General features: G+C 33.5%; 1 protein-coding gene across 7 annotated transcripts in view; it reads right to left on the bottom strand.

The window, feature by feature from the left end:
- Window positions 1–1889: 1889 nt before the first annotated feature.
- PDS5B (PDS5 cohesin associated factor B) overlaps window positions 1890–22218 on the bottom strand; it is a 178980-nt gene continuing 158651 nt past the window's right edge. For 2 of the 7 annotated variants that reach the window (XM_021929535.2, XM_021929536.2), the window contains exons 27-35: window positions 21032–21164; window positions 20595–20714; window positions 19573–19635; window positions 18840–18985; window positions 14950–15055; window positions 9168–9607; window positions 8968–9078; window positions 6371–6509; window positions 1890–4690 (exon numbers count right to left, since the gene is read on the bottom strand). In XM_021929535.2, coding sequence (XP_021785227.1) covers window positions 4655–4690; window positions 6371–6509; window positions 8968–9078; window positions 9168–9607; window positions 14950–15055; window positions 18840–18985; window positions 19573–19635; window positions 20595–20714; window positions 21032–21164 — 1294 coding nt within the window. In that variant the 3' untranslated portion in view covers window positions 1890–4654. Of the gene's footprint in view, window positions 4691–6370; window positions 6510–8967; window positions 9079–9167; window positions 9608–14949; window positions 15056–18839; window positions 18986–19572; window positions 19636–20594; window positions 20715–21031; window positions 21165–22218 lie in introns of those variants that run through there. The other 5 variants (XM_021929537.2, XM_021929538.2, XM_021929539.2 and 2 more) reach the window with 5 other exon arrangements.

Below are 22218 nucleotides of genomic sequence, written 5' to 3'. Positions count from 1 at the left end.
GCTGGGATGACAGGTGTGAGCCACCACACTGGCCTAAAAAATACAATATTTGAAATTAATAACTAATTGAAAAGTTAACAGGAAGAACGGACATAGCAAAAGAAATCTGAAGATGGATCAACAGAAATATACAAAATGAAGCACAGAGAGAAAAAGAGAGTGGAAAGAACAGAAAACACACTTAAAGGCAGATGGGATACAAGCAGTCTAACACATTTATAACTGGAATGTCAGAAAGAGAAAATAGTGTAGAATATGTGAAGAGGTAACAGCCAAAAATGTTTCAAAACTGATGAAAGACATCAACCTGCAGATAAAACTGGTCAGTAAACCCCAAGCAAATTAAATAAAATGAAAAGCATACCTAGGCATACCATAGTCAAACTGCTGAAAACAAGAAATTAAAAAAAAAAAAAAGAAAGAAAAATGAACTAACATGATAGCACAAAACGATTCTTAAAAAAAGAACAGAGCGAAAACAGAAAATCTATGAGTAAATATGAGAACACGGACTATTCAACAAAGATATTGTGGCATTTTTATACTGAAAATAGACAACTTTAGCACAAAGGATCGAGAGGCAGATACAGCTGAATTGTTTTAAACTTTTTGCATTGTTCTGATGGTGGCAAAAGCATTAATCACAGACTACAATAAGCCAAACATAAAAACTGTAATTCTAAAATAACACAATCAGGTTTAACTAAAAAGCTAATGGAAGAGATAGAATAATAAAAAGCACTTAACTGAGCCAGAAAAAGGCAGGAAAGGAGAAAATAAAGGAGAGACTGGCATAAAATAAAATAAATAGCAAAATGGTAGATTTAAAATCAACTATATAAGTAACTACACTAGAGCTTAAACACTATTAAAGAACAAAGACTCTCAGATGAAAGAACAAAATCTAAGTATAATATGTTTACATGATACACATTTTAACCATGAGAACATAAATATGTTGAAAATAAAAGGAAAAATTTTATCATGCAAACAATAGCTAAAACAAAACTGATATGGCTACATTAATATCAAGCAAAGTAGATTAAAAATATTCATAAAGATACCAAGTGACATTTTAAATTACAAACCGTATCACTTCATCATGAACATATAACAATCCTAAACTATATGTTTCAAAGTATATAAAATAACTTCTCCATCTATCATTAGTACTTTCTATCCTGCTTTTCCTTTTTTTCACTGCATTGTTCACAACCTGACATTATATATTAATTTTTTTTCTTTTTTTTTGCTTATTCACCCACCTCTAATATAATGAAAGTACCACAAAAGCAGGGACTTATTCTATCTTGATCTCACTTTATCCTCTGCAAAACTGAGTAAAATTTTTGAGTGCCTGGCACATAGTAGGCACTTAATAAATGTTTGCCAAATGAATTAATAAAACTGCGACTGGCAACTTATTTATTTAGTGCTTATTTTTAAAGTTTATATTATACATTTATTTGGTTCAGTTACGCAATTATTTAACTTAATACTTAAAAAACCTCTGTCCGCCAACATTTTGCATGAGAAGTTTAAACAAAAGGTTTGGAAAAAGTTACTGAGACATGTTTCCACTTCATGAAACAAAGGCTCCAAAATTAAAAATCATCAAATGTGCCTTTCTCCATTTAGTATTTAAATATATATGTTGATTTACATAAACAAAATAATACACTCACATTAGCTTTCATGTTTATTCAACTTCACAGAAATCTAAAAATGTGTCTGAAAATTGGTTATCTATTTAAATATCAATTGTTCATCATGGTGACATAATACTATGTGATGGCAGAGATATGCCTAATTTAAACAAATTCTTAAATTCCTGACATTCTTACAAGTGGACAAAATGAAATCTTAAAAATCAAACTTACAAGTTATAAGAAGATATAGAAAGTAATTTAACCTTTAATACCTGGAATAAGTTTTACAGCCACGTTTGTAATTTACATATACAGTGGAGATCACTGAAAAAGCTTCCTGTTGCACTGCAGCAAGACATTTTATTATAATGTGGATTAAACAAATTTGCTACAGAGTGCAGCAAGATAACCTCACTGAGGAATAAGATTTTCATAATGGAGCTTGTTACAGGGAGTTAAATATTTTCTTAATGTTATACAGTACATATTTTCTAAACGAACATTATCACTGAATAGTCTGCTAACAATTGTTAGCAATTAATGTTTTATACACACTTAATTTTATTGTAAAGTATGTGGCTTCTATAAATGTTAGTACATGAAATGTTAATACATGAAATGTTAAGTTTAAACGTAAGATAATCCCCTAAGATGGAGACTCGAGACATCAAAACTGTGATTATTGCACCTATTTCTCTACCAAAAAAAAAGAAAAAGAAAAATTTACATCGTAATCCACCCAAAAAAAGAACAGACAGGTTGTAAAATTACAGACTCATTGGCATTGAACATAACAAAATCTACAATGAACATTTTTTTGTGAACTGCTGTACAGCATTACAAAAATGTGCAACGAAATTTGGTTAACTATGATCATGCAAATAAAAATCCTTCACAATCATTTTTTCGTATGTTTTATAAAAGGTTCTTAATGATATATTTCCATAAACATTTCCGGTGCAATTTAATCAATGACAAAAATACAAAGCTATTCCTTATTCTTTATGTTATAGATTTTAAAACATGCCTTTGTACTGCTGAAACAGAAATTATGTGTTTGGGAAAACCGAGCTAAGGAACCATTTCAAAACCAATGTATCTTGATCCAACCTGAGCTGCTTTTGATATATGACAGCCTCTCATAATTACTGGTGTCAGTATTGTTGTAAATGAAGAATAGTTAAATATGGAGAGATTAAGACACAATTCAAAACACTTTTTAAAAAATAAATGGCTGTTTCATAAACACGAACAAATCTTTAAAAGAAAAATCATATCAACTGCAGTATACATTGGCAAATAGTAAAATGTCATTTTCCAAAATAGTAGCTTCTTTATTATATGCCCCATCTATTATAACCAATCTTGGAAATATACCTTAAACATAATGGTGTATCATATGAAAATGTTCCACTATTCAATGTGATAAATTTAATAAGTTAGAATATGATTTTTATTTTCCTCTGGTGTTAACCATGAAAAAACATAACAGCACCTAAAATACTAAAATGAATTTAGGTAAGCATTAAGTAGTAACCTACATGTTTTGGTTCAAAATACAGTTTATACAACTGTACAAAGGATACCGCCTTAAGTAATTTATTTCTGTATTTTGCAGATTACAATGAAGGAAAAAAAAGACCTGCTCTAAATCCAAATAAATTTCCACTTCTCCCAATCTGGACAAAGTGGAATTTCATTCAAAGTTCACAAGACTGTGACAACTACAGTAGCTGATATAGTTGGATATACCACTTCTACCCTGCCCCACCCCCCAGAATCAATTTTTTGGCTCCAAAATAAAGTACAATAATAAACTCTTGATGAAAAACTATGTTATGGGGCAATCTATCATAGACTATGGCTAAATATGAATTTACAGAAAAGAGCACATCCCATTTTCAGCACTTTTTTTCATAAACATGCAACTCACTATAAAATACAAAACACTTGGCTTTCAAGAACAGCTTTATAAAGACACACTGCATCAATAAAATTTTTTCTTTCTGATTAACTTTACACTGTTATGGAGAACTGGAATTTTCCTAATGTGTATATATCAGGTTTTATATTATAGTGTAATTTGCATTTTTTGAACATAATGTTCAAGAGGAAATATCTATACACAATAACATTCTAGACTATTAAAAACTCATTCAAATTACAGAATTTTATTGATACAGTAGATTAATAAAAACTGAAAGGATGATAAAATGGGATAAAGAATTCAGTACATTATTTTATAACACACTCTTTAAAATTAAAATACTTTTAAATCTTTCTTCTTAAAATTTTCATTGCCATGAAAGGCCAGAAAATTCTGGGACCAATCAATACTGAGGTGTACAGTAATCCAAGAACTTCAGGACTATTTCACAATTTGCATGGTTGTCCTCCTATCAGAGGCATCGTTCCGGTGTAATGGCAAACAATTTAGCACCTCTGAAGATTAAGGGTGCCCAGGAGTAAACACTAGGTAAGATACACAAGGGGAAGAGACCATTTAACTCTCCAACAAATAGTGACATCAAGAAAATGACACCAATTGTTGAAAAAAAATTTTTTCACAGTAAAATTGCAGAGAATACAAATACAAACACTGACAGATTACTGCTTAAGATCTATCCTAACAAATTCTTTTCAAATCAATAGATCCAATAAACAGTTGGGTACTGTCAGTTTAAAGCCGCAGATAAAAGCTATACAAGCACTTCAGAAGTCAGAAACATTAAAAAAAGAAAAAAGATATTTACAAGTTTCTTCTTTATGTCTACACAGCCATCGCACATTACACTTTCACAAGACTCCATAGTCAAGGTTATCATGCGTATGGCTAAAGCATGTGACCACAAATTGTATGGGGTCACCAAAGTAAGGTCCAACTGTCCACTCTTCAGCAGTCCCATTTTGTGCATCAAAGGCTTTATTCAGCCTCAAGTTTGACCAAAAAAAAAAAAAAAGATTTTTCCAAAGCTTTCACAGAGAAAGTTATTAATTACATTTGTTCATCGTCGTTCCCTTTTAGCACTTCGCCGCCGTACCTTAAAAGGAAAGTCACCAGATGCTTAATTAAAATGGGTATATGTGCATAAGATATGCAGTAATCATTTTTAACCAATCTTTATTCTCGTTTGTTCCTGATTTTCTTTGCTTTCCTTTCCCTGAAACTTTTTTATCCTTACTTTCTGCCCTGGCATCACATATTCAGACCTCTATAATACTTGAACCCTTACATGCTCACAGACGTTCCCAGAACAGCAAAAGAAAAAAACTATTTTACTTTTCTATCACAGAAGTCAATGTCTACAGAAAGAAAAATAACTCAAACAGATTAATCATTTTTCTACTTATGTTTCCTGTGGTAAATGAAAACATTTCACATTTATGAACTTACATTATCTTTCTGGGAAAGTAGTTACTGAGTTTGAATCTTAACAATTATCAATACAGTAAAATAACCTAAAATTCAAACATATTATCATTTACTGGCAGGCACTAATGAAAGCATAAAACTTTAGTTCAAAAAATGTCAATATTAACAATAGGAATATAAAAAAGGGTTTTAATTTACTATGTAGTTTTCTCTGGTGAAGACATCAATCGTTACTGACTCTTCAGCCTTCCTTACTTTGATGTCCCCCCAAAACCCTTTAAGAAACAAGCCAAATTAATTTGAGACCACAATTAAGCATATTTTCCTGTGTACTTAACTCACTTATTCACAAACATGAATCCTGGTACAGATAGGAGTTCTGATTCCATTAAATACGACAGAACAGTAGAGACCAATTCTGAGACTTGATTACAGAACTTGGGTTTCTCAAACAAAGATGGGAGAAGAGCTTCTACTTAAATGTATTATATTTTTTCATAAAAGAAATATCTGAGTTGTATTAACCGGTAAAGTTATTTATTTATTACTTTGAAAGTCAAGAAGTGCTGGGTGCAGCAGCTCATGCCTGTAATCCCAGCACTTTGGAGGCCGAGGCAGGCAGATCACTTGAGGTCAGGAGTTCGAGACCAGTCTGACCAACATGGTAAAATTCTGTCTCTACTAAAAATACAAAAACTAGTCAGGCATGGTAGCACTGGCCTGTAATCTCAACTACTTTGGAGGCTGAGGCAGGAGAATTGCTTGAATCTGGGAGGCGGAGGTTGCAGTGAGCCCAAATCGTGTGCCACTGCACTCCAGCCTGGGCCACAGAGTGAGACTGTCTCAAAAACAAAAACAAGAAAGTCAGGAAGTAACACATCCCTACTTCACAAAATAAGTATGTATTACCAATTTTATGAATTCTCATTCAGCTCAAACTTCAATTCCAAAGGCTGATTTTATTCTGTGTAACTAACTTCTAATTTCTATTATGAAACCCAAATAGAAATACCAAACAGAGAGTTGTAAAATATAAACAGTAGTATACTTAATGCGTATCAGTGTCCTAAAATCAAGGTACAACTTAAACGCTTAAAGTGTCAATATTAGAATGCTATACATTCAGTTCAGGCTTGACATTTACATTCTCACTAAGCTACACCTATTTGCTTAGTTTCGGGTTTCCATAAGAGATGTTCTCCATTATCCAACCTGGTAGATGAAACGATGCTATAAACTAATGAAGAAAAATATATAAATACTTAGAATTAGACAAGTACTAAATGATCTAACCAAACATTTACTGTTTTTATACACCACACCACTCAAAGAAACTTTGAACACATACATTTACTGTAGAAACTTCCTCCTCCTCTGTTTCTTCCTGTGGAATATCATCATTGACAGGAGAGCTACCCTGAAACACATCTACTTCTTCACTTGAATCATTTTCCTTAGTAGCTGCTTGTTTGGAGCGTCCTACACGGCTAGAGTAAAACACATGTAAAATACAATGAACGTTCCAATCTTTCAGTAGATTACCTCGTTAGAAGAAATGCTTCAAGTATTTCATCAATTGTCATATCATGTTTACCCTCAATTACTTTATGAGACAAGAACATTTCTTTAATATTCTGAATCCTACACTAGCATTTAATCACAGAATCTTACAAATTATCTACCAAGTAACAACAAAAAAAGTGACTGAAAACATACAATAAAGGAATTCAAAACATAACTCAAAGTCTTTTCCTTTCATCTTTCCTAATGCAGTAAAAGGCATCTATGTCTACTGAGCTGCTCTAAGCAGAAACGGATTTTGCTTTGAATATAGTGTACCAGTCTTTGGCCTTACAGATTCTTACAGAGATCTCAAATTCATTCACTTCTCTCCACATCTCCATTGCTACCACCTAACTCAAACCATTCCCATCTCTTGTCTTATCTCTTTACAAAGTTATCTTTTAAAAGCACAAGACAGATGATGTCACTGCCACTACAGAGCTCCCCACTGAGCTGAGAATAATTTGTAAACCTCCTTAACACAGTATACAAGGAACAGTAGATGGTCCATGCCTATCTGTTCGTTCTCATCTCTTTCTGCTCCCCAACTCCCCACAACTACAATTCAGCAAACCCTTGCCTTCCTTTAGCTTTCTGATTTTGCCAAGATTTTTCTCACTTCAGAAACTTCAAATACAGTGTTCTTGCCACCTGTTCTCTGCCTGTCTAGCCCCTACTATTCTCAAGATATCAACTCATTGTTACTTTTAAAGAAAAAGCTTCCTCACTCCATTGGATGGTAGAAGACAAGAACCACGAACCCATGAAAACAAGAACCATGTCTGTTTTGTGTCCCTAGCACCTAGTACTCTCTGAAACACAGGAGGCATCAAAAAATATGTAATAGAACCATCTAATCAAATGGATCCCTCTTGATAAATATTTACTTTTTAAAATTAGGAACATAACTTATCACTTCTATAAGCAATCCAAAATGTGCATTTTTTAACTCATGCTCAAACCAAACAATTTTTCTACTTGGTTTGGTTTTTCGGGATTAATGAAACTATAGAAATTACATGAAACATAATGACAATCTTTTTCAATTTCATTGATGTCAGAACAAGAAAAAGAAACAAATCCTAACATACATTATTATGTTATATCTAGCTCTAGAAAGAGCTTCCCAGTGAAAGGAAGATAGGCTTCCAAGACAGACTACAGAATCTTTTTCTGTATCAATTTTTTTTTTTTTAAAGAAATACTTATTTGGTTTAGAATATTCACAGGACTTGTGTAATTTTAGGAGAGCACAATAATCATTTAAACCCTGAATTTCATGATGTCCAAATATAAACAAACTAAAATTATGAGGTTTGTTATTTCCTTGTTACATCATTCATGTGAGTTTTATTAAATAAAGGATTCCTTAAGAATCCTTTGTTTAGAAATACTGATTTCCTTTGGCTGAATCCAAACACATTTATAAAGCTGCCACAAAAAATGTACTTACCTTTACTTTTAACCTGATAGAAAAATTACATGGAAGATGGCATGAAGTACTGGCTAGACACCCAGGCAACTTTTCCTCTTCCTGTGGAATACACAGGAATAGGAAAATCTCTAAGATAATTGAGTATTTAACGACAGTATGTTGGCAACTCTGAAAAGTCAAGCCACTGATGTAATTATGTATGGGTGGGATTGCTCTCAGAAAAAGTGTGCTAAATTTCCGACTAATAGAAGACATGCTACTTTATTTCCACTCACATAACTGAGGAGAAAAAATACTGTCAAATCTACAAATTATAGCACTGATATTCTTATGACACTAAAATTTGGGGTACACATTGTTACTATACCTCTCTTATAAATGTGTTTGTGTGAACATCTAAAACGATATACATGTTGATGTAGATACACGAACTGGATTAGAAAACAAACAAAACCAAGATATCAAACACTTGAGATCAACGTGATAATTTGTATGGATATAATTTTTAAAAAACAGTACCTGTTACTTTCCTACTACAAGTTCAAAGAATAAAAACAGAAGCATAGACCTGTTTTCTTTCATTTAAAAGAAAAGGTGCTAATGAGAAACATTAAAAAAAATGGTTTTGTGGAATGACGAGGCAACCTGGTCAATGTGTGGTGATTATTTTAAAATATCTTATCATTTCCTTAGATATCATAAAGTCTGTATAGGAAATAATATGCTATTTGGTATCCACTTATAAAGATTTGCCTACACCTGTAAAAATGTACAAGATAGTTTATTGAGATATCAGTCACTCAGGTAAGTTTATAAAAATTTTATCTTACCTAGTGTAATGGGGCTAAATAAATGGAATTTAAATATAGCAATATGTATGTTTACAAATTTAGGAACTTTTTCAAAATAATTTGAAATTGGTTTGAAATTTAATATTCACAACTTACACATTTTTTTTTGGTTGTGATGGTGATGGCGTTTTTGATGGTCTTCCTCGTCCTTTCTGTGGTGTGGATTGTGTGGATTCAATTGCACTAGATTCAGGAGATTCTGCTCTGCTTTGGGAAGACCCAAATGTGGATAGCATCAAATTATGATTTATAATATAGTAATGAAATAGATGCAGTTTAGAGTTACACATGCTTACCTCTGCTGTGCTCTCCTTGACACTCGGTGCTGTTTGCTTTTGGACTTCTGTTCCGTATTTCCACTTTGTCTTTCTTCTTCTTCCTCCTCCTCTGGTGCTGGAAGTCCAGATTTTTTTTTGCTTCCTTTTTTAGAAGTTTTCAATGTTGGCTCTTCTTTTGGTGTACTTCCACCAAGAGGTTTTGGTGGTCGGCCTCTCTTACCCTTTTTTGGTGGACTATTCTGTTCATCTTCATTTTCTAATATATCTTCTTTGAGCCTCTTTTCCTCAGGCCACTGCTGTTCATCAGATTCTGAAGCCGTATGGCCTCTTTTCCGACCTCGCTGACTGCCTTTAGGTTTCTGTTCCTGTACCAACTTAGTCAAGTCATCCATACCTAATTTCTCCTCCTGTTCTGTGACGGGTGTTTTTTTCCTGCCTCTAGGCTTCTCCAATTCAGACTAGAGGAAAAAAAAAATTCACAATTTATCGTTACGAAATTGTGAGTATACATATTTTGAGGAAAGAAACAAAAAAATGTTATCTACTGTTGTCCCAAACATGTACCTAAAATATACAGCTCTTAAATACACCAGAACTGTATTTATTTGCTTTTATTATAGTTTTTAATTTGAAAAACTTACCTGAGGTAAAAGGGTACATTTTCACTCTTACTTTTAAGTTGGAGTGTCTTCAAAGGAAACCTCTCAAGATCAGTATCTTATTATATTATAAATTTTAGTGAAGAGCTATCTCATTAAAAAGAGCATTATAAATTCAGTGCTTGGTCCTAAATGACAACTATACTAAAGTATCTGTTTTGATAGTCAATTTAAGTAATTCTAATTTTACCACACAGTGCGTAAGACATAAAATATTAACTATATGACATGCTTACAACATCATAAAAGAAGCATTATTTTACAAATGGAGGTTGCAAGATATAAAAGGTAAACATATTCATCATTTATTATAAATTTTGGAAACACTTCTGAATTACAGATACTGCTTCTTTCTAGGTTTAACTAACAACAGAAACAACAAAAAACCAATGGCTTTCACATTTAAAATAAAATCCTAGTCTATATTCAGAGAATCTATATGTGAACCAGCGTGAAGGCTGAAGAAATTCTCCAAAGACCCAACAATAATTTGTATGTATGAACACTTACAATTTCCAAAAATCTGCAGCAATTTATATTTTCAAACATCACTGAAAAGAAAACAACAAAAACTATCAAATTATCTGTAACTTTTTCTAACTTTAAATTGAGTTTCCTGTGTGTGAACTGCATAATTACATCCTTGGTATTGTGTCCTTTGCCAACTTTGATTACTGGGGTGTTAGTGGGTTTTCTCTATATTCTTCTATGCTTTTGTGTATGCCTCTATGCTTACTTTTAAGTGTTATTTCTTTATTATTATTATTATTTTATTTTTGAGATGAAGTCTCGCTCTGTTGCCCAGGTTGGAGTGCGATGGCGTGATCTTTGCTCACTGCAAGTTCCACCTTCCAGGTTCACGCCATTCTCCTGTCTCAGCCTCCTCCCAAGTAGCTGGGACTACAGGTATCCGCCTCCATGCCTGGCTTTTCTTTTTTCTTTTTTTTTTTTTGAGATGGAGACTCGCTCTGTCACCCAGGCTGGAGTGCAGTGGGGCAATTTCGGCTCACTGCAACCTCTGCCTCCCAGGATCAAGCGATTCTCCTGCCTCAGCCTCCTGAGTAGCTGGGACTAGAGGGCATGTGCAACCATGCGCAGTTAATTTTTGTATTTTTAGCAGAGATGGCGTTTCGCTGTGCTGGCCAGGCTGGTCTCAAACTCTTAACCCGAAGTGATCCACCTGCCTCAGCCTCCCAAAGTGCTGGCATTACAGGCGTCACTGCACCTGGCCTTTAAGTGTTATTTCTTATTTGCTTTGGACTGAATTGTGACCCCCATAACAAAAAAAAAAAAAAAGTATGTTGAAGCTCTAATCCCAATGTGACCCTATTTGGAGACAGGGCCTTTGGGAGTATTTGGTTGAGATGAGGTCATGAGGTGGGACCTGCAAGATGAGATTAGTGTCCTTAGAAGAAGAAATACCAGTGAGTGAGCTTGGGTGCCTTTCTTCTTCCCCTCGCCCCACACCTCTCATGTGAGGACACAGGAGAAGGTGGCATCTGTAACCCAGGAAGACAGCCCTCATCAGGAACCAAATCTGCTGGCACCTTGATCTTGTACTTCCAGCCTCCAGAACTGTAAGAAAATACATTTCTGTTGTTTAAGCTACCCAGTCTGTGGTATTTTATAATGGCAGCTTGAGCTGACTAAGACACTATTGTATATTGTTTTAGAATAGAATGTGAGGTGAGATTCTAAACTGGATTCTCCACTCCCAAAGACACATTCAACCATTTCAGAATCAATGATTTGTAGTGCTTCCTTTATTTTGTATGTTTTGAACAAGAAGAATATTTACGGGCTATCATAACAGAAGCACAGTATTTTACTAAGTATAATTATGTGTCTGGTAGGGCTGAACCTACCTATATTTCTGCTCCTTTTATATCTATTTATTCCTCCACATAGACTTGAAACAAAATCATGCTGGAATTTTACAATTATATATTCACTTGGAAAAAACTGTCATCCTTTTTTACTCCTATTTCCTAAACAGGAACATGGCCTATCTTCTCTCTCTTCAAGTCTTCCAGTTTTGAGATTTTCTACATATAGGTCCTCCCTATCTCAGTTTTGAGATTTTCTACATGTAGGTACTCCCTATTTCTTTTTAAGGTTATATTTAAATCTATGAATCTGTCAATCAATCAATCAATCAAAGTTTGTTGTTGCAGTGGTTCTTGTGATAAAGAAAATAATCCCTTTTCCCCTAAATGTACATCTGATACAAAGCAAAATTATCAGAGTAATGTTAGTTACAAACAAAAATATATACACAGGTAAGGATAGATTTTCAATTGCTTGATTTTTCTAAGATTACAAAACTAACAATTCGTCAAACATTCTAGAGCAATTCTAAAAAACAGTGGTGACAGCAGGTTGTTTTGTTTCTGATTTTTAAAAAGAATGCTTCAAGTATTTTGCCTTTAGGAAGAATGGCATTGACTACTGATTTAAAATAGACAAAACTTTTAGTACATTAAAGATGTATCCTTCTGGTACTAGTTTACTAAAAGTTCGTATTTGTCAAGAACGGATTTTAAGTTTTATTTATGTCCTCTAGGCACGATCTGAAATTATTTGTTTTTGGTTTTCCCTTTGGTTTATTTAATATATTATTATATTAAAAGATTTGGTAACATTAAGCTATCCTTATATTCTAAGGAGACAGGAAGATCTATACATGACTGGATTTAGTTTGTTTTTTTTTTATTTAGAGTTTTGTGCACAAATTAAAAATTAACTGTTACTCAAAGATGAGAAGGTAAAAGAAATGTTAAATCAGAACTAAATTTAAAATGTTACTTCTTATTTTAACTGCTACAATTCTTTTTGATGTCCAAAGATCTAAAAAGGAAGATGATTTCCTTTATGCTTTGGAAAAGGTTGGTGGTAAAAAGAAAACCCAATGTCTACTTTCTTGAGAATACTAATCTAGTTTCCTAAAGCACCACTACTTCTCATTTCTTTTTCATTTTGCATTGCACTGTTTTAAGAACAGAGGGAGTACAAAATTGAGGTTAGAAGCAAAAGATAGGGAAAATATGTTATTTATAAAGCTAAATATTTAAATACAAACGTATATGGAAAATAATTCCTTTGCCATAAAATTTCAATGTGAAGCTGGTAACAAGCAAATGAGACCATGCTCTTTGATTATAATCCACTGGTCTTTAAATTCAATTTGTGTCTCATAATGCTCATCTGAGGGCACTTCAGTCAAAACTAGCTTATTAATAAGATTCTCCTAGCACCTCTAAAACTGGACCTAACGTTACACATTATCCATGCCACAACAAATAGCAAAAGGCCTCCACTGCAATCATACTAATAGATCTCAAGAGCTCAAAAATTCAAAACTGTTCTATGAAAAATAGAGTAGACTTTGCTCTGTACTATCCCAAAAGGTAAAAGTATATGTAAAATTTATAGGGTAACAGAATATTAAGAATTAATAAAAACCATGTTTCCCAACTTTTAGGGGATGGGAACACTAAGGGTATAAGTGTAGTACACTATAGGTGTGGGTATGAGTGGCCTAGTTGACTTTTCCAACAAATGAAATACATCATGAGCTCTCTGCTTAAAGCATTCTCAACATGGTGACCAGCTCTCTTCACTAATAAAGGAATTTCTGCACTAAGTGAGAACTAAGAAGACATAATACCTTGTCCAATTCAAGGATTTTCTTCTGTAAATCCAGATAACAAGACTCTTTTCAAACTAAATGATCAATTCTTAATTTTGCTCATGTGAAATTTTTAAAGCACCAATAAACATCATAACTTACAGTAAATATAGTGAGAATTCGGTAAAAATTTTAGATAATTCTTTCTCGGCCGGGTGGTGTGGCTCAAGCCTGTAATCCCAGCACTTTGGGAGGCCAAGGCGGGTGGATCACCTGATGTCAGGTGTTTGCGACCAGCCTGGCCAACATGGTGAAAGCCCGCCTTTAAAAATACAAAAATTGGCCATGCATGCTGGCACACAACTGTGGTCCCAGTTACCCAGGAGGCCGAGGAAAGAGAATCACCTGAACCCGGGAGGCGGAGGTTGCAGTGAGCCCAGATCGCGCCACTGCACTCCAGCCTGGGCGACAAAGTGAGACTGCATCTCAAAAAAAAAAAATAATAATAATAATAATAATTCTTTCTAAATAGAAAAACACTCTGCCAAAATAAGTTACTGGAGAAACATGAAAATAAACTTCTTGGCATGTGTAATGTTGGACCAGTAGAAGACAAGATGTACAGTAATATTTTAGAGAAAGCAAAAGTAATTATTTTTCGGATAACCTCTCACCTCTATTAATCAAGTAGATTCAAACATTTTAACTTTTATTATTATGATAACCATAATCAAAAGTCGTAACAATGAAACAGCAGCAACAATTCCTTTGGGCTAAGTCACTTACTCTGATAAAGTTTACCAGCTAAGTATCCATAATTTACATACAGATAAGAAAATTGATTCTGATAGCCTAATCAGTTATTAAGAAAATGATCTGAAGCTGAACTGTAAAGTCAAAACAAACCCAGTTAAGTCCAGAGTTGTGTTAGAAGACATAACTGTATTTTGTGTCTATACTAAAAATTCAGCAAATCTGTCTTAAAATAACACAACTATCATACAAGTTATCATTTTATTATTTCTATTAAGATTTAAAAACTGAACAAGAACTTGAGAACTATAGCATTTTCTACCTTTAATAGCAGCTCAATTAGTAAAAGGCTCAAGAAATAAATTAAACGAAAGAACCTTTAAGGATCCTCATTCCATTCCCCTTCTCTAAGGCTAAGTCTAAATATCCTATGTTAACACCACCACCACCACCAACAAAACCCCAAGCAAATGAGGAAAACAAAACAATACAAAAACCAAGCAGTTGAGTATGCAACTGGCAAGTCTAATACCAAAAACCTGAACAATTGAGATTACTCATCACATTCATAAGGAGCACAGATTCTACACACTTAAATTACATAGAGGATAATTATAAACTCAGGTTTGTGATTAAAGCCACTAAAATAAAATGAAAATATAAATTTGATAGTCATGTTAACTGGTTTCAGTGTAAACATTACTATTTACTAAGTAAAATTATAATTAATATTATTATAAAATCAATGCAAATATCTCACCCTTACAAGATCAGAGTCGTCTCGTTTGTCACTTTTTTTCCCCGGCAAAGGTGAAGACATTGTGTAATCTTCATTTTCACTGTGATCCATTTCAGAACTATCAAGCCTTTTAATACAGATATTTGTAATTGTTATTACAATCAAATAACCTTAAAAGCTTTTTCTGTCCCTAGTATAGCTTTACAGATTCATGGGAAAAAATGTCATTCTTTTCAAAAATGAACCAGTTTTATTCTACCATATTTGATACTAACTCAACAAGCAATGAAGCTCATTTAATTCAATATAGTGAAGAAATTTTAAAAATCAAAAATTTAAATCTAGTTTTTTCTTTTTAAAACCTAAATTCTATTTTGGGGTCAGATCATAGAACCAATTAAAACTTTTCTTGTTGGCAGGTTAGCTTGGTCTACACACTGCAACCTGCCCCAGTTCCTTACCCTATTCTATTTTTTCTTCTCTCTGTAGCATTTAACACCCTCTAACACACCATAATTATTACATCTATTACTTACTGACTACCTTCCTCTGCTAGAATATAAGCATGAATCTTTTGTCAATCAATTTTACTTACCAATGTATGCCAAGCACTTAAATCAGCGCCAAGCACAGAGCAGGCATTCATATAAAGGTCCAGGCTTCTGTCCTGGGTGGTCTCATGTTTATCTAGTTTTTAAAACTATTTATACGTTGTTGAACCCTAAATCTCAATCTCTGGTCCAGCTGCACTGAGTTCTAAACTCACATATCCAATTGTCTACTCAACACTTCACTTGAAACTCTAATAGGCACCTGATCTTTAATGTAACCTAAACAGTCATTTGAACACTCTTCTTATTCCCACTTCCCCAAAACACACACATACAAACAGAGCCTGTTCTTCCTCAAGGCTTCTGTATCTCAGTAAATGGTACCACCATCTTTCCAGTTATTCAGGTAAAAAGCCCAGGATACACCCTTAAATCCTCCCTTTCCCTAGCTGTTCACATCCAATCCATCAGAAAGATCATCTGCATCTAACATCTAAATAAATCTTAGAGTGGTCTAAAGGTAGTGAGTTATTCTCAACTGATTGTTCATAGTTAGTTACACATCAAACTCCTTGTTTTAACTCACTCCTCCCTTCTCACTACTGCACTTGACTACTCTTTAAAAAAAAAAAAATCTGAAATTTGACTATTTACCATCTTCTTCCCTCTTCATCCCTGCCATAGATTATGATTCGCTGACTCCTGACTGGTTTTTCTACCTCAATTCTAGCTCCTCTATAGTACATTCTGCACAAATCATCAAGGCAATTTAAAAAAAAACACACACACAAATTAGATTGCTAGACTCCCTGGCAACCCTTTCAGTTGCACTTAAAATCAAATCCAGATTCCTTACCGTGGTTCACAAAGTCCAAACATAATCAGGCTACCTCTTAACTTCCTCTCATAATTTTTCCCTCATTCCTACTCTCCAACCAAACAGGTTTCTCAAATATACCTACTTCATTCCCCTGGAAACAGTCCCACTAAACAGATGGAATTTGGAAGAAAAAAAATAACAAAACAGATTGGTCACAAGTTGAAAGAAAGTTTAAAGAAAACTATATTGAAAAAATATAAATTACGACACTTTTGTGTTGAGTAACAAATGGATGATAAGGAGAGGGTGAAATTATACTTATCTTGAAAGTAAACAAGGGAAGTCAATTAAGATCTCTGAGCAATGAAATAACATCACAACAGCAGTATTTTTAAAGGATTATCTAGCAGTGATACAACATACACAGTTGAGAGGAATAAGGAAGTAAACTAGTCAAATACAACAATAATTAAAGAAAGAAAATGAACTAAATGATGACAGTAAAAAGAGAAGTACAAAACATTGCTTAGAAAAAAGTTAGTAAAACTTAGCAACTGAACAAATATAGAGGTGGGAAGAGTCAAACACAATTTTGAGGCTTTTTGCCTAGATGACTAAGTGAATTAGATCATCTTTGATTATAACGAGGAATTCAAGGAGAAAAACCAGTAATTTAGAAAATGAGTTGATGGAAATGTTTCTGGTCATGTTAAATATGAGGCCACTTGGTAGAAAATGTCCAACTGATATAACTAAACGGTCACTTAGGTATCAGCTACTAACATGCATTAATACAGGAATCTAGAACAAACAAAAGCTATAAATGCAATTTCTTTCATTTCTATCATACTACATATCATTCAAAAATTTATTCACTGTGAGAAATGTGGTGGTAAGATTTTTAGAATGTCACCTACCTTCTTTACTGATTGGTTATCAACAATGAAAAATACAGTATAGTCTTTTAATAATAACTTGGCAAAAATCAATAAATAGTGGCAGGTTAGCCCTATACAATGCTCTGTGCTAACGAATGGTGCCCTAAGCACTTATGCTAAAACTAGTGAAAGGATGAATTAATTTTCCTTTTATTTTTCTCAAAACAAGAATCATTTTTAAAACATTTTTTAATGAGCAAAGGACATGAACAGACACTTCTCAAAAGAAGACAAATGGCCAACCATAAAAAAATGCTCATCATCACTAATCATCAGAGAAATGCAAATCAAAACTACAATGAGATACCATCTCACATCAGTCAGAATGGCTATTACTAAAAAGTTAAAAAACAACAGATGCTGGTGAGGCAGAAGAGAAAATAGAACACTTATACGTTGTTGGTGGGAATGTGAATTAGTTCAGCCACTGTGGAAAACCGTTTGGAGCTTTCTCAAAGAACCTAAAACAGAACTACCATTTGATCTAGCAATCCTATTACTGGTTGTATATCCAAACGCAAATAGATCGTTATAACAGAAAGGAACATGCACTCATCTGTTTAATGCAGCACTATTCACAATATCAAAGATATGGAATCAATCTAGATGCCCATCAATAATGAACTGGATAAAGAAAATGAAGTTCATAAATACCATGGAATACTACACAGCCATAAAAAAGGATGAAATCATGTACTTCACAGCAAGGAGGCCATAGTCCTGAGCAAATTAACACAGGAACAGCAAAGCAAATACTACATGTTCTCGCTTATAAATGGGAGGGAACACCGAGCACACATGGGCATACACATGGAACAATAGACGATGCAGACTACTGGGGGAGCTGGAGAAAGGAGGAGATGGGCTGAAAAACTACCTATTGGGTACTATACTCACTACCTGGATGCAATATACCCATGTAACAAACCTGCACATGTACCCAACGTATCTAAAATAAAAGTTGAATTTTAAAAACCCAAAAAGCAAAAACACACTTTTAAAACAAACAAAAAAGTTTATACATGTACATGGTACTAAACAAAGATATTCAAATGATACCAAAAAGTATAAAATAGCCTCCCTTCTATACTAGGTTAACATAAACACTGTTAAGATTTTGTATATTCTTCAAAAATATTTCTATGCATATAAAAACAAATGTGAACATAAATCTGCTTTCAATACTTAAAGATTCCATAATGCTGTTTTATATACTTTGCCTTTTTCACTCAATAATGTATTGTGGAAACTCTTCCATACTAACTCAGACCTCATCATGTTTAATGACTATGTATCCCATTGTATGATACACCATAATGTAACAGTTTTAGAATTGCTACACACTGAGGTTGGAAACTAGTTTATGTGTACTAACACAGATTACCCCCAACAAACTAAACAATGAAAGGCTAAGATGGAGCACCCATCCAAAATGAGAAAGCAAGTAAGTATGAACTTGTGACTACCAATGTTAAATGGAAAAAGTAAGTAATACATTACTTTCCATTTACTGACATGAAACATTTTGGATTATATTATTTCAGATCTCATAGCCTTGCTGGAATCCTTAAATGTAAATTGTGGCATTTCTTCTGCACTTACCTCCCCTTTATTCTTCCAGGAGAGCTTGGATTTGAGCTGCTGCTTGCATTGCTTACAGTTTCCATTCGTGATGATTTGGTCTGAGATTGTTTGCCTGCTGATGAAAGCGGCTTGTTAACAGCTCCTAGAACATTGGTTGTTTTAGGCTGAAATGAGAAATGCACATCTTTTTATTTGATTAAAGCCAAAAGAAAGTTACATGTAAAGAACCATAAATAACATCTCTGTCAAGGTATTTACTTACAAATCATGAAAAATGTGTCTATCCTTAAGCAAAATAAGTATAAACTAAATATTACTTGAACAAATTAAAAACTATACAGACAGCATAACAGTTGAATTTCTTAGTTATTTGGAGAAAATGGCTTACATAAAAAGTGAGAACAAATGAAATGAATAATCAACAATGAAAATAGATAATTAGACCCTTGCCATGGAAAGACATAAGAATATGCTTTTTTAAAGATTTTTTATCTTGATATTAATCTAAGAAGTCTAAGAATCAGGTCTCCTGGGACTTAATTACAAGCTAAAAAGTAAGTCTGTGTATTTCAGCTTGCATATATTTCGTAAATATAATTATTTCTTACTAGTAAATGGAAGACACTTAATACTTATATTTTTCTAGCTTGAAAATACAAATTTTTGAAGCAATACAATATAACACAATTTTGCCAATAATCACACTAAAATAAGTTGCCACATAAAAATTAAAATGATTCTCAAAACATACTTTTCCAGGAGTGAAAAATGATTTCATTTCAGGAGGCAGATAATTTTTGGTGTTACTGAAATTCTACAACCAAGAGAAAAAGAAGTCAGTGAATATCAAAACACTATCTACGAGGTGGTTCAAAAGCCAACAAAGCAAACAGCCGTTTTTTTATTTAAACTAAATTATCATATGAAACACAAAATTTCAGTCACTGATTTTAACTACTGTCATAAGCTTAAACCAACCTCATGCCAACTCTAATATTAACAAAACATATTTGAGCTCTAACATGTTAGAGCTCTCAGAGTGCATCAGAAAACACATGCTTCTTTAATAACACCCTTCAGGAGAAAGATCACATATACATCTATTACTCTGCTCACCTCAACGTGACGGCCCTTTTAGCTACTAAGCACTCCTATAGGGCTGTTCCAAATCTCTATACCCTGGTAAGGTCTTAACTGGCACTTTGCTTTAAAAGCAAAAAGAGGATAGTGGTCATTTCCATACTCTGTTACTCAATATGTTCAGCTAAATTATGAGGAATTAAATAAATTATGAGGGAGTAAGAGGGATTGTGGGAAATACTTTTTACATCTCATATCACACTCAAGTTTTTTGGAGAGTGGTTTGGTAACACTCTTGTAGTATTCCCAGGGTCTTAGGCATGTTCCAGTGTCCATTCTCTGTTTGTTTCCTCATACCAATTACAAATCCCAATAAAGGGCTTTAACTTCAGACTGTATCTCTATCAGCACTCTCCTTCCCATTTTGAACAATGGCCATTAATTCACAAATTCACATGCTTTGATCACATTTCTGCCTGTGCTCTAAGACTGCCTTAAAACTGAACATAAACACCAGATCATCCTAATATCTGAACCTAATGTGTGTCCTCCAGTTTGACTCATATTCTGGTTCTGATCTTAAATCACATTCTTAAGACTCATAGCAATCTTTCCATGATGCTTCCTATCTTCCTACAACCCAGTGCTCAGAATACATTTTATTTCAACTTACACAAATTGTAAAGCAACTACCTTGTCAGGTTGAGTGAAGAAACGAGCTGGTAGTACTGGGTCTTTAGGAGATTCCAAACTGTATGTAGTACTCTTTGACATGATGATATTCATGGCAACATCACACACGGTATACAGTTTCTGCAGTAGTATATTTTTAAAAAACAGATACTTAAGCTGGCAATCTAGACTCTGTAAACTAGCAATAATATCAGAACATGAATCCAGTCTGAACAGTAAACTAATGAAAGCAATAGTCTGTGTAAGCATTTTAGTTTACACTACTGGTTTTGCTCATTTACTTGTAATAAAATTACTGCTAATTGCATGTCAGTAATTCTAATTACTAATAGAAAAAATTATTTGATGCTGTCTATAAATACTACAAAAGTTTCATACCTTACACCTAAATTTTTAAATCAATATGGAACCATAATTATTTACAAAGAATTACATACTTCATTCATTTTTGCATCATCTGGTCCTTGGGCATCTTTTGTTTGTTTAATATTTTCTACCATCTTTCTGATAAATGCATGACTGTTATTTTCATTTTTAGCCATTAGTATTTCCAGAACAAACCAAAGACATCTAAAAAAGAAAAAAAAAAAAAAAAGGAAAAAAGAAATATAGAAGAAAATAATCCTTTGTTAAATATAGATACAATAATTCTAAATATAAATGTAACAAACCTAGATTATGTAACTCCAGGAAGAAAAAAGAAAGAAACAGTTACAAATCAGCAAGAAAAAAGAATATGTCACACAAACATATAAACAGGTCAACAATGCAGACATGAGCTTGTAAGATCCCTTCTTAAAATCTCACTAGATTTCCAAGGAGGCAGGTTAAAGAGGAAACATAAATGGCAGAAAGGATGAAGTCATCTTAACCCTCAGCTATGGCAGGGAGTTAAAGACTGTCAAAGGAATAGTGGGGCCATGGATCAAGTGAGGCCTCAGATACTCAAGACTGACTACAGTCCTGATGGGAACTCTTCAAGAGAATATAACTGCCTTATTAAATATAAAAACAGTTAAGAATACTCATTAATAGAGAGAACACAATAGACAACTATAAGCATTGTCTTTGCTTAAAAAGGGAAAAATTAAAAGAAAGCTTCAGTAGCTCAGTTTTAAAATTAATTACATAAAACTCCAATAAAAAATGAAAAGTGTTTTGCCTATGTATTATACAGAGAGAAAGGAACAAAGTTATAGTTGATACATAGAGGAGAAAAGTAATGGGAAAAGGAAGAGAGAAATGTGAAGCAAGGTATTATACTAGAACAGAAAAAAATAACCTTTAGGAACTTAGGTATAGGATAAGTTCTTCTGAAGTGGCTCCCTGATAGAACGGAGATCACACATGGCTACACTGAGGCAACTTAGAAATACAACCGTAAATGTCTAGTAAATTCCAAAGGATGTTTTATTTATTTTTAAAAACCCAGTGTTCTCAGAAAGAGGTGGCTAGATGTTTTCAACAGTTTTAATCACTCTAACATAGAACTAATTTTGATAGAACTAATTTTTTTTTTTTTTTTAAATAGAGACGGAGTCTCACTCTGTTGCCCAGGCTGGAGTGCAGTGGCACGATCTTGGCTCACTGCCAACCTCCACTGCCCAGGTTCAAGTCGTTCTCC

This window comes from Papio anubis, chromosome 15 (genome assembly GCF_008728515.1).
Source record: "Papio anubis isolate 15944 chromosome 15, Panubis1.0, whole genome shotgun sequence".
In the NCBI taxonomy this organism is placed as follows: domain Eukaryota; kingdom Metazoa; phylum Chordata; class Mammalia; order Primates; family Cercopithecidae; genus Papio; species Papio anubis.
Note: the sequence above shows the minus strand (reverse complement) of the source record. Positions and strands in the feature narration are given on the sequence as shown.